Here is a 14173-nt window from a genome sequence, read left to right as displayed (position 1 = left end):
TACAAAAGTATCTATATCCACAGTAAAACGAGTCCTATATCGACATAACTTGTTTACAGACAGGCTGCTCAGCAAGGAAAAAGCCACTGCTCCAAAACCACCATAAAAAGCCACACTACAGTTTTTCTAACTGCGCATGGGGACTAAGATTGGACTTTTTGGAAAATAGAACTGTTTAGCCATAATGACCATCGTTATGTTTGGAGGAAAAAGGGGGAGGCTTGCAAGCTGAAGAACACCCCGTGAAGCACGGGGGTGGCAGCATCATGTTGTGGGGGTCCTTTGCTGCAGGAGGGACTGCTGCACTTCACAAAATAGATGGCATCATGAAGGGAGGAAAATTATGTGGATATATTGAAGCAACATCTCAAGACATCAGTCAGAAAGTTAAAGCTTGGTCGCAAATGGGTCCTCCATATGGACAATGACCCCAAGCATACTTCCAAAGTTGTGGCAAAATGGCTTAAGGACAACAAAGTTAAGGTATTGGAGTGGCCATCACAAAGCCCTGACCGCAATCCCATAGAAAATTTGTGGGCAGAAATTAAATTAAAAAGAGTTTGCGAGCAATGAGGCCTACAAACTTGACTCAGTTACACCAGCTCTGTCAGGAGGAATTGGCCAGAATTCACCCAACTCATTGTGGGAAGCTTATGGAAGGCTACCCAAAACGTTTGACCCAAGTTAAACAATGTAAAGGCAATGCTACCAAATACTAACTGAGTGTATGTAAACGTCTGAACCACTGGGAATGTGATGAAAGAAATAAAAGCTTAAATAAATCATTCTCTCTACTATTATTCTGACATTTCAAATTCCTAAAATAAAGTGGTGATAATCACTGACCTAAGACAGGGAATTTTTACTCTGATTAAATGTCAGGAATTGTGAAAAACTGAGTTTAAATGTATTTGGCTAAGGTGTATGTAAACTTCCGACTTCAACTATATATCCTACAGCAGTACTTCAGGGTCTGTGTTAGTTAAAGACTCACTGGCTGTCACACCCTGACCATAGTTTGCTTTGTATGTTTCTATGTTTTGGTTGGTCAGGGTGTGATCTGAGTGGGCATTCTATGTTGGATGTCTTGTTTGTCTATTTCTATGTCTGGCCTGATATGGTTCTCAATCAGAGGCAGGTGTTAGTCATTGTCTCTGATTGGGAACCATATTTAGGTAGCCTGGGTTTCACTGTGTGTTTGAGGGTGATTGTTCCTGTCTCTGTGTTTTGCACCAGATAGGGCTGTTTTTGGTTTTCCACGTTTATTGTTTTTGTAGTGTTTATCCACGCTGCATTTTGGTCCGCTTCACCTAAAGAAAACCGTTACACTGGCAATATTTAACCACATGGCACCCTATACCCCTACTGTCTCTGGTCAAAAGTAGTGCACTGAATAGATAATAGGGTGCCATTTAGGACACAGTGTTGCCTGTCACTAAACCCATGAATCAAATATTGCGCGTGCCCAATCCACACGGTCCACACCATGTGACAGCCAATGGTGGAAGGCAGAGGCCCCCACAATACAGACACACATACATGGATGTCACTTTTCTCCTTTCTAGAAATACTATTGGGGCACAGTCGAAGGAGCTCAGTAAAAAGGAAGTGGTCTTTGCAGACAGGAAGTCAAAATATAATGTTCACATGGAGCAACTCTTTTAGTTTATTGTGGAAGACAGAATATTTCCAAAAGACAAATTCACAGATAATAACAAAAACAACTAAGAGGAAGAACATACACAATGTAGACTTCATGAGAGTAGAATATGGCTTTATTGTCATTGGTTTACATTTAATTGAATTAGTTCCATTAAGTGTGGATACCACCAGTATTTTATCTGGAAATTCCTCAGTAACACTGTATTTGAATACTCCGTCTGTACTTGCTCAACAGACAAACAACAGACAGATCAACAGATCTACTGACTACCAGTAACATTACAACTAACTATCTACTAACCCTAACCTTAACGCTTATCCTAACTCTAACCGTAACCTTAACAAGCAATTGCTTATCAACAGATAGTTTGTTGATAGTATGGCCATCTGAAGAGCAGACCTGGACTATCCAAATAAAGTGTGTCCAAAAAAAACGCTTTACGTACCTCATTACTTTTATGTGGCCCTTTTACGTACCTTCGATGACGCGTATACGGAACTTCAAAATGTCATAACTCCAGAACCTTCACAATTCATGTAGTGTGTGTCCCAAATGTCACCCTAGTCTCTATGTAGTGCACTACTTTTGGGCAGGGTCTATAGGGGAATAAAGGGGAATAGGGTGCCATTTGGGACACTACCTCAGACGTCCAAACCAGAGATCCCACTGCCGGCCTTACACGGTCTAACATATCACACACGGCTCACATTACATAGTCTGAATAGGGATTTCAGACGAGTTCTAAGCCCCTCAGCAGTTTCCTCCATAAAACAGGTCACCCCCTCCCCTGTATACAGATGTAGGATCTTAATTTGATCACCCTGTTGCAGGAGAATTTTCCTGCAATGCAGCAAATTTAAAATGTGTTATGTATCTGAGGTTTAGAAAGACGTCTAAAGTTTGTAGGACTTGATTTTCCGCTTGTGAAAAATGTATCAACCCCTACAAAAACTATCCAGGAAGTATAATCCACATAATAATTCACATTTCCAGTTGCTTCAGGATTATATTCCTGCTGTAACAAACTGGCTCAAGTTAAGATGCTACAGCTGTAGTGCACTACTTTTGACCAGAGCTCTGGTCAAAAGTAGTGCACTCTATAGGTAATAGGGTACCATTTGGGATGCAGCCAGGCCAGGGATGTTAAGGAAGGCCCAAGGCTCATACAGAGATCGAAGCCCTTAAAGCTGAACACATTCCTCAGGAATGTGACAACGACCCTTGCCTGTCCAATGAAGAGGGAGTATGTCAACATAGTCGGACGTAGATCTGTTAGCGTGGCTAGCGCTTAACCTTCCTGAACATTAGCAGGTCGCACTAACGCATTGAGCTAGAGTTAGAACGGACAGAGAATCCCACCAAGCACAATCATCCATTCTGGGGATCATGCTAAGTAACAGGAACGAACATCACAAAAATTGAACAATGAAAACCTGCTCAACTGATTTCACCAAATCCCCCAGGGCTCTATATGTACTCTATTGCGCCTGAACAAGGCAGTTAACCCACTGTTCCTAGGCCGTCATTGAAAATAAGAATTTGTTCTTAACTGACTTGCCTAGTTAAATAAAGGTCAACATTTTTTTTTTTAAATCATGATTTGTGGAAATGATAAAATAATAGTGCCTCCGTCAGTATTAGGCCTGGTTTATTAATAAAAAGGGCAATCATAAAAGTTTATAGAAATCATTAGGAACCATGCAATGGTACTAAACAAAATGCTCAAAGAAAGGTAATTCCATTGTAATTCTTATTCTCCAACATACAAGGAGCAGCAGCATCATCAATGAATTAAAGCGTAGAGAGATTCCGGATTGCCCCCCGTGAACTGGCTCTAATAATACAAGCTCAGTCGCAACCAGAGTCATCACAATCAGCTGCCATTTGCACTTATCTAATCTTGATAATACGCCCTAAGAGAAACATGTTATTCTCTATGGGCCATCCCTGAATTGAATATGGTCTGCAGGGTGAAATGTCCCTCTCTTTCCCGCTCTCTCTTTCTCTCTCTCCCTCCCACCCTCTCTCTCTCTCGCTCGCTCTCTCTTGCACTTTCTCTCTATCCCACTCTCTCTCCCTTTCTCTCGCTTTCATCTTTGCTCTTCAATCCACATATTCCCTATAACAATGCACTACTTTCTTACCAGAGCCTATTGAAAAGGTGGTATTCATACGAGAGAGAAGGACCTCGGTCATGTTCATACAATGATACCACACCATCAGATGCAGTTACAGGACTAATGAGAAATTGGGAGAGAGAGAACTTCATCAAGGAAGTACAAACCAGGATCTGATGTAGTATCTTGATTTGAGCCAGTTTGCTACAGTAGGGAAATAATCCTGCAGAAACAGGAAATGTGGATTAGAATGTGGATTAGAATGTAGGGGTTTGATACATTTTTCGTTTGGGCAAATCAAGTCTGTCATTTTACAGTTAGAAGCCTTTTTTACACCTTAATTACACTGCAGGTTGTGCAGGACAATTCTCGGCAACAAAAGGGTGATCAAATTAAGATCCTGCATCTGTAGTTAAATCGTTGTTCTCTCTGCTGTTCCAGTCTTGTCCTGTGCACTGGCTGAAACAAATGATTAGCCTGTGGTACTTTGAGCAGGAATCACATACTCAGCTCCACATGCAGGAGTGGGGGAGGGGGGTGGGTGGTCAGTCATTCATACACCAACAGCATAGTTCCATGGCTCCAGTCACCTTGACATGTCATTCATGTCACACAATGCATGTGGTCGAATAACGGCCATAATAACAAAGCCGGAATTATGGAAGTTACTTAGTATATAACATATTAACAACTCATGTCATAGGGTTTTAAAAATAATACAGCTTTGTCCAAAGACTTGCTGGACTTCCCCTATTCAATAATCAGGTGTAGGAAGAGCTCCCTGAGCATTTGATAACTAAGAACACAAAAAGACACCATTGGTGACCATTATTATTGCATTCATTGGCAAGGAGCCATATCTCCAGGACCAATTTAACTGGCTCACGCTAAACAAGACCTGTGCCTCAACCTGAGGGCTGATACTCTATAAGCCCTTGTGCTTAATGGGGGCTGCACAAAAAGACCCTAGAATAATATCGCCATTAGCCATTGGTTTTCAGTACTGACGAAAATGATGGTGAAGGATGACGACCTCTGAACCACAGCAATAGAATGATGCGATGGAGTGAATCATTACAGTTCTAGTACATTTTAATTCTTTAGTTCCAACACTGGGTTAAGAGTTTGCAAGACAGACTGATCTTTTTATTAGAGCAAAGTGCATTTGTTTGGACATTAAGGAATAGGTCAGCAATCTGCAATTCAGTTCCTTTTGCTCAATTGCACTTCGTGGTAAGCAGATCTAAAATGCTGTTATACATTAATGAAAAATATAATCAGTGGTAAACGCTGTAAGCAGATTATTTTCCCCTCGTTCTGAGTAAGTCGCTCTATTTCATGCTCTTCATATACTGTCGCATTTGAATGGCTGATAGAGAAATTGAATAGCCAGAATCTGATTTACTTCTCCCCCACTCTTGCAACAATCATCAACTGACTTAGCAGTTGTAGCCTCAAGGAAATTCCAAAACACACAACTTTCTGGCAACGTGGGTACAAATCTTGTCTTGGCCCTTCTCACCTGTCGGCCCCCCTCACTCTAAATAAATAAACTACATTTTTAACACACTACCATCTCTCTGTCTGCGGCCTGCAGTGTACATCAACCTGGAGCTGTGTTGTGTGACAGGACAGGGAGGCCGGGGGTGACTACGGAGCCGAGCAGGGCAGGCAGAGGCGGCCCTGAACAGTATGGCGGCCTGCAGGGGAGGGGAACTTCCCCACTGGCTTCCTGGACCCCCGGGGGACAGTCCCTGTTCCCCTCCACCCCTCCTACAGGATCACAAATATTACATGGCCTGACCTACAGTAAATATAGTCCCGGAGTTTCAATACTCCCACACTGGGGTTGCGTCACAAATGGCACCCTATTCACTACTTTTGACCAGGGCCCATTGGGCTCGTATTCTCTGAAAGTGAAGTGGTGAGAGAGTTTATAAGCATCTCTTTCTGGTATGAACCACCATCATTAATGTGATGAAGTTGTATTGTTGACCCAGATAATATGGATAGTGGATATACACTCCCCTATGTATTTATTTGGACAGTGAAGCTACAACTTTTAATTTGGCTCTATACTCCAGCATTTTGGACATGAGATCAAATGTTTTATAAGAGGCGGGGGGGGATGAACGTTTAGTCCGCCCATTTGGTCCCATATTCCTAGCACGCAATGACTAAATGAAGTTTGTGACTTCATTTGCAGTTTGTTCGGATTGTGTTGTGCCGTATAGAAATGAATGGTAAATAATGTACTGTGTCATTTTGGAGTCCATTTTATTGTACATAAGTATAGAATAAGTTTCTGAACACTTCTACATTAATGTGGATGATACTACCATGATTATGGATAACATGAATTGTGAATAATGATGTAATGATGAGTGAGGAAGATAGAGGCATAAATATCATATGCTAACCTCTGTTATTTGTAACAGTGAGAGGTTAGCAAGACTTTTTTTGGTACTTTTTACCCCTTTTTCGTGATATCCAATTGGTAGTTACAGTCTTGTCCCATCGCATGGCTATCCCGTACGGATTCGGGATAGCCATGCGTCCCCCGAAACAGGACCCTGCCAAGCCTCGCAGCTCGCTTAACCCAGAAGCCAGTCGCACCAATGTGTCGGAGGAAATACCGTACAACTGGTGACCGAAGTCAGCATGCATGCGCACAACCTGCCACAAGGAGTCGCTAGAGCACGATGAGACAAGGACATCCCGGCCGGCACAAAACACAATTGCTGGGCCAATTGTGCACCGCCTCATGGGTCTCCCTGTATCGCGGCCGGCTGCGTCGCAGCCTAGGATCGAACCCGGGTCTTTAGTGATGCCTCTAGACCGCTGCGCCACTCGGGAGGCCTTAAGGTTAGCATGTTTTGAGGAGAGGATCTTTGTGCATCTGTAACTTTCTCACTCATCATTATTCACGATTCATGCATGATTATCCGTAACCATGGTAGCATCCACATGAATGTAGAAGTGTTCAGAAACATTCTATTCTTATTTCATGTCTTCTATACTAGATGTAAGGGTATTGTTTAGTGCATTATTGAAGGCCAAGCAACCTCATTGTCCACTCTTTCACCATATCCATGCAGTTATATGATATACACTGTATGTTTAGATTGAGGAAGAGAAAAGATGTGATGTTGCACTACTATGAACCATGTTATGTTACAATGCTTTCCTTTGCTTTCCCTTGTGAAATCTAACACGGCCATTAAAAAAAACAGAAAAGAAGTGAGAGTGAGTTTTACCTACATGCATTTCAGTTGTGTCATTGCTGTCGCGTCAGTCAACCATCATCATAACAAAAGGTTGTGTTTCTGCCCTTATTCAAGAACCATACCAGAAAAAAACAGCGTTTTACATTACTCTGTGTAATTGTTACACAAAGACAAACTGCGAATGGTAACCAGTGAATATGTTGTTGAGTAATGTAGTGTACTCTGGTGATAAAGCCCTCTACAGCGAGCTCCAAAAGTATTGGGACAATGAAAATGTCTGTTGTTTTGGATCTGTACTCCAGTATTTTGGATTTGAAATGATACAATGACTGTGATGTTAAGCTTTATTTTAAGGGTAATTTCATCCATATCGGGTGAACCGTTTAGAAATTACAGCACTTTCTGTACATAGTCCCCCCCATTTTACGGTACCAAAAGTATTGGGACAAATTCACTTATTTAAATGTAGCTTACAGGAAAAAAGTGAATATGTTGTTGAGTAATGTAGTGTACTCTGGTGTGCATACCGTGTCTTCCGTTTTTCATTGCCTACCACAGTATTTCAATGTATTGCAAAGGCAGGAGGGAGAAACTGCCTCTCAGCTAAACAACCACTGGAGCATCTATTGTGTGCAAAACACAAGTGTCCCGTTCATAGCAGAAACTTAAACACAAGATAACACATGTGAAAACCACAACTATATACTGTTGCTCTCTTTTCATCAAATGCATCTTTTTTATCCCACACTGGTGCTCGTTTTATAATATAAACTGGGTGGTTCGAGCCCTGAATGCCGATTGGCTGACAGCTGTGTTATATCAGACCGTATACCATGGGTAGGCCAAAACATTTATTTTTACTGTTCTAATTACGTTGGTAACCAGTTTATGATAGCAATAAGGCACCTCGGGGGGGGGTTGTGGTATATGGCCAATATACCACTGCTAAGGGCTGTGTCCAGGCACTCCGTGCTGCGTTGTGTCTAAGAAAAGCCATTAGCCGTGGCTATATAACACACCTCCTCGGGCCTTATTGCTTAAATATAATGCCACACGTCATGGTATAATACAACACATGTTTACGGTCTATAAAACAGTAATTACTACAAAAAACAGTGCAAATGTGAGCCGTGAAACCCTTGGAAACCAACAAGATCTTTCAAACATTCCGTTTCAAATATGTAATCAGTAACACTATAGCCTATACCATGGCTCTCCAACCCGGTTCCTGGAGAGCTACCCTTCTGTAGGTTTTCAATGCAACCCCAGTTGTAGCTAACCTGATTCACTTGATCAACCAGCTAATTATTAGAATCATGTGCGCTAGATTAGGGGTTGGAGCTAAAACCTACAGGATGGTAGCTCTCCAGGGACAGGGTTGGAAGAGCCCTAGTCTAGAGTGTAGACTACAAAGCAATGAAGTATGACATGAAATGAAATGAAGTGCATGTCTTCATGCATACCCACATACATCATGAGGAGGACTATGCTATTGTACACTACTGCCCATAAATGATTAGAGACTGTATTTACCTTTTGATCCACTATTGAACATACAAGCTCCTTCACCGCAGCTAGCCCGGACAGATCGCTGGCATCCAAGTTCACCGTTTCCCTGGTGAGTCCGATCTGGAGGAGAAAAGACACCCCGTGGAAAGAGCACTGGGAGTTGGTGGGGCTCGGGGCGCTGAGACTCCCATTTGACAGCCGACCGTAGAGCGTTGCCGGCGGGCTTGGAGACGGCGAGGGAGTCGGTGGGGCCACTGGGTGGGGGGCCACAGAGAGGGGGTAAAGTCTAGGTAAGGGCGGAAGGGACGAACTGCTGCAGGCAGACATTGGCTGGTTTATGTCTTCTTGACGGATTCTTGACGGGGTAAAGACGCAAAGTTGAACAGCGTGTATTATTTAGAAGAGCAGCTCGCAAGTTCTTTTCAGCGCCATCGGGTATGTTGAAGCATCTTGGTCATCTTGTGGATAATATCCAGTCGGTTGAATAAGTAATAGATCATAGTGAACACCACCCCTATAGAAATAAACAAGTAGGCCTACTCTGAAGTGTAACTTGCGCCCTGTACACGTTTCCTCTTCGACAGCTCACATGAGATCCATAACAGTAAGTCATGTTTTAACGAAAGCCTGTTGATTCGTCCCACATTCTCAGCTCTGCACACCATTCTGAGCACAGGTGTATCTGGAGGGAAAAAATCGAGCTGCCAAAACTCCAAAAGCCCCCAACCATTGGAGAATGTTCAGCCGCAGGGCAGAAACAGCCAGTTCTTATGGTGAGTAGAAGAAACAGGCACAGAGCAGCTCTCATCAGTTGCTCCTTGTAGCGGAACGTTTGTCATTCCCCAGAAATTACCTGGCAACAAAAAAAGCAAACGATGAAAGTAGGTAGGCTAAGGGAGAGACACTCCGGTCGGATCAATGCGCCAGATTATCATTGCTCATTGATTAGCCGACAGTTTACTGTCAATGAATAGTCTGCGAAACAGCTTGTTCTGTACACAATAATGTAATAAAACGCCTTTAAAGGGTAATAATAATATTGTCATTACAACAATAGAATAACAGTATTATTAGTGGTATTACTATGATCACTTGTTGTGCCTTTGCATAAGGAATTTCAACTAGCCTAACAAACATCTGGAACCAAGAGACACATCTGGATATGTGCTCTCATTAGGATGGGAGACGTAAAACATGTTCATGCAATTGCTTGTAACTGTTATGCTATGCTTGATATTGTTCACTATAGCTTAACTTCACCCATAAAGCCTATAGGCGTGTACATTACCTTTTCGAAAACGGCGGTTTTTGCTCTCTGGAGATTAAACATTTGTTTGATTTCCAATCTTCCAAGAAGTTCGAACGCTTGAACTGTGAATTCGCGAAGGCAGTGTGCCTCCAAACTCTATATTTTGGCATTGAGTGCGAAGCCAGAGTATTTTGCCAACTATCCGTTACTTTCCTCTCAAAACTTTTTCCCGTAGCCAGATCGCAACCAGTTCATGCGTATCCTATTATCGCACCATAGTAACTCCCGTCCCCACTCATTCGGTAACAACAGAACACAGGACTTTCTGGGACTAGAAGTTCTAGTTTTTGTTCCACCCACCAGCTTTGATGGTGCAGCTAGACAAGAAGAACTACATTACCCGACAAGCTTTGGGTGTGTGACGCCCTTGAGGTATAAGCTATTTTCTCAGCTATTTATCCCGTTATTTGTCTCAAAACTCTATGATGGCTGTAGTATCTGCGACCTCTAACGGTGCAAATGAAAACTTCTTGCTACATTGTTGTCCTGTTACCATAACAGCGTGCCTTTTACTGCTACAGTAGCAAGGTGGCAAGGTCTCACTCAGCTCCGTGTGTGGAACACTGTCTCAGAATACAATGTCAATAATATAGTAAGTATGTTATTGTTATTTAGTCTACATGTATCCTTTGCATGTAGAGACAGTACTTTTCATTCATTGCATTTCATTACAAGGCAGCAAAATATTGACCTAGGTCATATATGCATCCCAAATTACACCCTATTCAATTTGTAGTGCACTACTTCTTACCAGGGCCAATGGTGCTCTCACCAAAAGTAGTGCACTATATAGGGAATAGGGTGCCAATTGGAATGCACACCATATCTGCCATCTAAAACAACATCACTTCTTCTTCCAGAAGCTTCTGAAGACCATCAACCTGGTGAGGGCGGTGGTGGAGGTTGTTGAAGGAGGGGATTGATCATTCAAATCATTCAAGCTGGCACCACATCAGAACAGCAGGGATGGGTGGAGGCTATATGTGAAGCACAGCTAAGCTCCAGGGACCATGCTACTAATGCATGTGTTGTGCAATAGACCTATTGGATTTGACATAGATTGTTTTACACCTTTATACTCATGTGGGCCTACTGGACTGTGGCAATGTGTGATTTTTGTGTGTGAAAGTTTTGCCAAAAGGAGGCATGGCATTAATATGATATTTTAGGCTTGTGTTTGCTTAAGTCATGCCCTCAGTCTTCGATATCATCAGTGCTGCTGAAACAACTTGAATTGGGTTTTTCACTAGTCTACTTTTCACATTACATCCACCTGTTATCATTATTTGCTTTCAGTTGAATTCCATTCTTTAAAGAGCAATAATACCTTACTAGATATTGGTAGGAATCTACTTTGGCAGGATTCGTGCATTTCATGCTACAAGAAAGGAACCCAGTAGCCTATGTAATCCTTTGTTCTTTGACTCCGCAGTAGAACCATTTTCCTGTGCTACGTGCATAATACATATTGTTTCCGACCTCAAACCCCTTTTATCTCCATCTGTATACATTTGCACAGCGGTGCCACTGGACCTGGCCAGAATGTATTGTAAATATTGACAGTTAGTTGCCATGGTACTGTATAATTCTCTTTCACAGGAATCCTGATACTAAAGCATTGGCCTAATGGTCCATAGATGTGTGTGTGTGTGTGTGAGTGTGAGTGTGAGTGTGAGTGTGAGTGTGTGTGTGTGTGTGTGTGTGTGTGTGTGTGTGTGTGTGTGTGTGTGTGTGTGTGTGTGTTGGTGTGTTGGTGTGTGGTGTGTTGTGTGTGTGTGTGTGTGTGTGTGTGTGTGTGTGTGTGTGTGTGTGTGTGTGTGTGTGTGTGTGTGTGTGTGTGTGTGTGTGTGTGTGTGTGTGTGTGTGTGTGTGTGTGTGTGTGTGTGTGTGTGTGTGTGTGTGTGTGTGTGTGTGTGTGTGTGTGTGTGTGTGTGTGTGCGTGCGTGTGTGTGGAAATACCTCAGGAAACACAGTAGTTGGAGGTTAAAGATTAAACAAAGGAAAGAGAAGACCGAGCAGACTGAGATGGAACTGAATCTGAGTGTGTGTCGAAATACAAAATACAGGTCAGCGCCAAACCTCAGGTTCAGTTGGAAAAGGAAGGAAGATCCTCTCTCCATGGATGTTCCTCTTAGTCAAGTTCTCCTCTACCTTGGTGCCAGACTCAGACCACCCTCTGAGAGGCATTGATCAGATCCCAATTGGCATCCTATTCCCTACTTTTGAACAAAGACCTATGGGCCCCGGTAAAAAAAAAAGTGCACTATATAGGGAATAGGGTGCCATTCGGGACGTAACCTTGATTACGCAGGTTACACACACTCCTGCAAACATGCTCACAGAGAGGGAGAGGAAGAGGGAGAGGGAGAAAGAGTGTTTTAGAGCTAAGATCCATCGTCAGCAGAAAAATAAGTTGACTGTCAAGACAAATGTGTTATTTTTAACAGCAAGTCTTGAAATGCAACAGTTTTCTAGGGGCTCTGGTCAAAAGTAATGCACGATACCGGGAATAGGGTGCCATTTAGAATGCATCCAGTGTCTCTGCCAGCTTATGTCAAGCCGTGCTTGAGCCAGTGCTCACGACAGAGCAGAACACCAGTCACACAGGATTTATGAACACAGGACATCTAGACACACTGCAGGTGTGAACCGTTCAGCACTGAAAGAAACCGGCTTTACAAACACATTGATGGAGATTGTATGTTGTGGAGGCACGTCAAGTCAAGGACCAAAATTGTAAAAAACTTTGTGACATCGCCAGTTTATTATTCTGCACACACATATAGAGTGCAAAATGTAAATGTTTTGTTTATTCTAGAAATTCTTTATTTCTTGAGTTGGTGTATTGGGGGAGTTAGAATTGAATTCCCTGTAAGGGTTCTCAAACTGCTGAAGTCAAGTGATCAGTGCAGCTAGTCAATACAGTAGCAAAAAAGAACCTCTCTCCTGGTGTCAGAAGATGGCAGTCTTTCCTTAAAGAAACAATTACTTCTCATAACGTTCAACAAGTTGTGGATTGGAATTGCCAGGCAAATGTATAGGCTACATTGTTTATAGGTATTATAGCAGACGCCTGTCCTTTATCCAGTCTCCGACATGGATAAACGACCTAAGAAAAAATGTCATTGTGAATTGATTGAATCAATTAAACATGTCACCCACAACACATAAAACAATTGTTTTGTTGTTGTTCATTTACACTCTTGTCATCATAACATTCTTCTCAGAACCCATGGAACCCTAAACGTCCCCTTAAAACCCGTACCCATATCACTGGCACCACATCACTCTTCCCATGGGAAACTTTGGGGACATTTAATTGTCATACCAGGCAACACCCAACTTATGAATAGACTCACGCTTTGAGACTTAGACAGGATGTGGGGTCTAATTAGATACCACCAGATCCAAACGTTGTGTGTGAATTTGAAGTGTGAAGAAATTGAAGAAACCATTTAGCACATTGTATGGCCTAGAAGTCTATATTTGATTATTTTCACAAAAACCTGTTGAGTAATACATTCAAAGGTTTTCACAATAATATTTTATATTTGCCTCCAATATAATGTATCTTATTAAATAGCCCATGCATTGATAAAGCTCACTTGCTAGCAGTAACGGTTTTGGTTGAGTAGTGGTTGATGACCCGCACTGAAATCTGATACTCCCGCCCCTAACTTCTCTCATGTTTGCGCTACTGCACTCACTGTAAACTTGTTGTTTCCCCACATGCGATCAGTCGGTGCTGGGGGCTGTAGCGGGAGCAGAGTGCTAGGACTATTTCCATGCAATGTCGTTGTAGTTACAGGTCTATTACTATGTGGATTGACTGATTTATCATCAAAACTAGCTTAAAAGACAAAGACTTACTGAAAAAGACGGTTACATTTTTGCAGGCATAATTTCAAAGAAATGGATCCCATAAGGAAGTGGACCCCTAAACAAGTTGTCGATTGGATGAGAGGTGAGTTGAGTGCCTTGCTGATTATAACATAACGTTAAACTGTTCCCAATCGTAGTATAATAATGTCTGTGTAACCTAATTTATTTATGAATATACTGTTTAACTTTATATATATTTCGTTGTTATAGCCTAGTTAATTGCCTGTTTGAATACAACTTTATGGTTTAATGTTTAGAATGAAGAATTTAAACTAGGTTTGAAGCTATAATCCTTAATTGCTATATGCATTTTTTGACTTATAAATTAATTATGTATACCCATTGATTTTTGAAGAATATAACTTAGAATTGTCCCATGAGCTCAGTTCAATTGTCATACCCTATCAAAACCAAAAATCGAAGATTGTTTTACACAAATGTCTGTAAACAACGGAAATTAAAACAA

General features: G+C 42.0%; 2 protein-coding genes across 2 annotated transcripts in view; one reads left to right on the top strand and one right to left on the bottom strand.

The window, feature by feature from the left end:
* The window catches only part of LOC112217468 (serine/threonine-protein kinase D3), a 54535-nt gene extending 44472 nt beyond the window's left edge, over positions 1 to 10063 (bottom strand). Inside the window, exons 1-2 of the mRNA XM_042300634.1 lie at positions 9805 to 10063; positions 8541 to 9369 (exon numbers count right to left, since the gene is read on the bottom strand). Of these exons, the coding sequence (XP_042156568.1) occupies positions 8541 to 8843 (303 nt within the window). The 5' untranslated portion in view covers positions 8844 to 9369; positions 9805 to 10063. The remainder of the gene's footprint in view (positions 1 to 8540; positions 9370 to 9804) is intronic.
* A 3494-nt stretch (positions 10064 to 13557) lies between these two features.
* Positions 13558 to 14173, top strand: part of LOC112217467 (connector enhancer of kinase suppressor of ras 3) — a 41650-nt gene continuing 41034 nt past the window's right edge. Inside the window, exon 1 of the mRNA XM_024377766.2 lies at positions 13558 to 13789. Within this exon, the coding sequence (XP_024233534.1) occupies positions 13738 to 13789 (52 nt within the window). The 5' untranslated portion in view covers positions 13558 to 13737. The remainder of the gene's footprint in view (positions 13790 to 14173) is intronic.

This window comes from Oncorhynchus tshawytscha, linkage group LG18, assembly GCF_018296145.1.
Source record: "Oncorhynchus tshawytscha isolate Ot180627B linkage group LG18, Otsh_v2.0, whole genome shotgun sequence".
Lineage (NCBI taxonomy): Eukaryota > Metazoa > Chordata > Actinopteri > Salmoniformes > Salmonidae > Oncorhynchus > Oncorhynchus tshawytscha.
Note: the sequence above shows the minus strand (reverse complement) of the source record. Positions and strands in the feature narration are given on the sequence as shown.